Genomic DNA, 3724 nt, shown 5'->3' on the forward strand with positions numbered 1-3724 from the left:
CCTTTGATAGCTTGCAAGCAATATCCGAGGTAGTTCCTTGGTATGCACCCATTGCTAATTATTTGGTCAGTCAAACCTTTCCTCCACATTTTTCTAAACATCAAAAGGACAAGCTCAAGAGCGAGTCCAAGTATTACATATGGGACGACCCATATTTATGGAGATGTGGTGCTGACCAAATAATTTGGAGGTGTGTTCCACAATCCGAAATCCAGTCTATCTTAGAGGCATGCCACTCTTCTGAAAGTGGTGGCCACTTTGGCCCTCAAAGAACTGCATGAAAAATCTTAGACTGCAGATTTTGGTAGCCCACACTCTTTAAGGATGCAAATATTTTCTGCAATTCTTGCCACCAATGCCAAAGGTTTGGAAAGATATCCAAGAAGGATGAGTTACCCCAACAATACATGTTGTTTTGTGAGATTTTTTATGTTTGGGGTATTGACTTCATGGGTCCCTTTCCAAACTCAAATGGTTTCTTATATATCTTGTTAGCTGTTGATTATGTTTCTAAGTGGGTGGAAGCAATTCCAACATGCACTGATGATGCTAACGTTGTTGTCTCTTTTGTTCGAAGTAACATCATTTGCCATTTTGGATCACCACGAGCAATCGTGAGTGATCAAGGCTCCCATTTTTGTAACAAAAGGATGGCACATTTGAATAAGAAGTATGGCATTATTCACAAGGTGGCCACGGCTTATCACTCCCAAACGAATGGCCAAGCCGAAGTGTCTAACAGGAAAATCAAGCGCATACTAGAAAAGATTGTGAAACCTCATCAGAGAGATTGGAGTACCAGACTTAGAGATGCGCTATGGGCTTACCGGACAGCTTACAAGACACCGATCGGCATGAGTCCGTTCCGGCTTGTCTACGGAAAGGCTTGTCACCTTCCGGTGGAGGTGGAACACAAGGCTTATTGGGCTATAAAGGAGTGTAACTCAGGATTGGGAGGAGCCGGAGTTGAAAGGAAATTGCAACTGGAAGAACTGGAGTGCATTCGATTAAAGGCTTATGAAAACTCGAGGCATTACAAGGAAAAGGTGAAGGCGGTGCATGATCGGAACATCAAGCAAAGAGAGTTTAGAGCTGGAGATCAAGTCCTTCTCTACAACTCAAGGCTGAGATTAATGCCAGGAAAACTGAGGTCAAGGTGGGATGGCCCATATATGGTGGAAAAGGTTGAGCCATATGGAGTTATCCACTTGAACCATCCCTCAAGCCCCACATTCTTCAAGGTTAATGGTCATCGTCTGAAACTGTATCATGGTACAGTGGCGAAGAACAACAAGGAGCTGGAGATCTTTCTCTTGAAAGACCCAACCAAGGAAGAGAAGTGAGCTCATCGACTGTCCAGCTTAAGGACATTAAAGAAAAGTACTAGGTGGGAGATAACTGGCGCACGAATTATGAATCACACTTTTCACAACTCGTACCACTAACCAGCAAGTGCACTGGGTCGTCCAAGTAATACCTCACGTGAGTAAGGGTCGAATCCCACGGAGATTGTTGGTTTGAAGCAATCTATGGTTATCTTGTAAATCTCAGTCAGGAAGTCAATTATGTTTATCAGTTGAATTGCGAATAACCAAGAGAGCATAAATTAAAGGTTACTTGTTATGCAGTAATGGAGAATATGTTGGAGTTTTGGAGATGCTTTGTCTTCTGAATCTCTGCTTTCCTCTGTCTTCTGATTCACGCACGCACGCCCTCCTATGGCAAGCTGTATGTAGGGGATCACCGTCGTCAATGGCTACATCCCATCCTCTCAGTGAAGAATATGCTCACATGCTCTGTCACAGCACGGCTAATCATCTGTCGGTTCTCGATCATACTGGAATAGGATTCTTCATCCTTTTGTGTCTGTCACTAACGCCCAGCACTCGCGAGTTTGAAGCTCATCACAGTCATTCGATCATTGAATCCTACTCGGAATACCATAGACAAGGTTTAGACTTTCCGGATTCTCATGAATGCCGCCATCAGTTCTAGCTTATACCACAAAGATTCTAATTAAGAGATCTCAGAGATACTCATTCAATCGGATATAGAACGGAGGTGGTTGTCAGGCACACGTTCATGGTTTGAGGAAGGTGATGAATGTCACGGATCATCACCTTCATCACAGTTAAGCGCGAATGAACATCTTAGATAGGAACAAGCGTGTTTGAATGGAAAACAGAAATACTTGCATTAATTCATCAAAACACAGCAGAGCTCCTCACCCCCAACAATGGAGTTTAGAGACTCATGCCGTCAAAGAGTACAAAGTTCAGATCTGAAATGTCATGAGATACAAAATAAGTCTCTAAAAGTTGTTTAAATACTCAACTAGTAACCTAGGTTTACAGAAATTGAGTAAACTATGATAGATAGTGCAGAAATCCACTTCTGGGGCCCACTTGGTGTGTGCTGGGGCTAAGACTAAAGCTTCTCACGTGCATAAGGCTGTTTTGGGTGTTCAACGCCAGGTTTGGATCCATTTCTGGCGTTGAACTCCAACTTTTGATCCTTTTCTGGCGCTGGACGCCAGAATTGGGCAGAGAACTGGCGTTGAACGCCAGTTTACGTCTATCCTTGAGCAAAGTATGGACTATTATATATTGATGGAAAGCCCTGGATGTCTACTTTCCAACGCAATTAAAAGCACGCCATTTTGAATTCTGTAGCTCCAGAAAATCCACTTTGAGTACAGGGAGGTCAGAATCCAACAGCATCAGCAGTCCTTTTTCAGCCTGAATCAGATTTTTGCTCAGCTCCTTCAATTTCAGCCAGAAAAATACCTGAAATTACAGAAAAACACACAACTTATAGTAAAGTCCAGAAATATGAATTTTTCCTAAAAACTAATGAAAATAAACTAAAAACTAACTAAAACATACTAAAAACTATATGAAATTAACTCCAAAAAGCGTATAAAATATCCGCTCATCACAACACCAAACTTAAACTGTTGCTTGTCCTCAAGCAACTAGACAAATAAAATAGAAGACTAATAGGTTGAGAAGCAATAATATCTCAGAGTTTTTGAGTGAAGCCCAGATTCTAATTAGATGAGCGGGACTAGTAGCTTTTTGCTTCTGAACAGTTTTGGCATCTCACTTTATCCATTGAAGCTCAGAGTGATTGGCATCTATAGGAACTTAGAATTCAGATATTGTTATTGATTTTCCTATTTCAATGTGATGATTCTTGAACACAGCTATTTTGTGAGTCTTGGCCGTGGCCCTAAGCACTTTGTTTTCCAGTATTACCATCGGATACATAAATGCCACAGACACATAATTGGGTGAACCTTTTTAGATTGTGACTCAGCTTTGCTAAAGTCCCCAATTAGAGGTGTCCAGAGTTCTTAAGCACACTCTTCTTTTTGCTTTGGACCTTGACTTTAACCGCTCAGTCTCAAGTTTTCACTTGACACCTTCACGCCACAAGCACATGGTTAGGGACAGCTTGGTTTAGCCGCTTAGGCCAGGATTTTATTACCTTAGGCCCTCCTATCCACTGATGCTCAAAGCCTTGGGATCCTTTTTATTACCCTTGCCTTTTGGTTTTAAGGGCTATTGGCTTTTTGCTCTTGCCTTTTGGTTTTAAGAGCTTTGGCTTTTTCTGCTTGCTTTCTCTTTTTCTTTCTCTATTTTTTTTTGGAAACTTTGTTCTTTGCTGCTTTTTCTTGCTTCAAGGATCATTTTTATGATTTTTCAGATTATCAATAACATGT

At 41.4% G+C, this 3724-nt stretch overlaps 1 protein-coding gene across 1 annotated transcript; it reads left to right on the forward strand.

The window, feature by feature from the left end:
• Positions 651–1343, forward strand: LOC107627381. Its single transcript, XM_016330219.1, has 2 exons — positions 651–858; positions 949–1343. The coding sequence occupies exons 1-2, from the start codon at positions 651–653 to the stop codon at positions 1341–1343; spliced, it is 603 nt and encodes a 200-aa protein (XP_016185705.1).

Source organism: Arachis ipaensis, chromosome B02 (assembly GCF_000816755.2).
Source record: "Arachis ipaensis cultivar K30076 chromosome B02, Araip1.1, whole genome shotgun sequence".
NCBI lineage: Eukaryota > Viridiplantae > Streptophyta > Magnoliopsida > Fabales > Fabaceae > Arachis > Arachis ipaensis.

What these genes read in the sequence shown, in the direction of transcription:
- LOC107627381 (XM_016330219.1), top strand. Translation starts at nt 651, where the DNA reads ATGGCACATTTGAATAAGAAGTATGGCATTATTCACAAGGTGGCCACG. An exon ending in CAAGACACCGATCGGCATGA is followed by an intron (nt 859 to 948) that starts GTCCGTTCCGGC and finishes AGTGTAACTCAG; the next exon opens with GATTGGGAGGAGCCGGAGTT.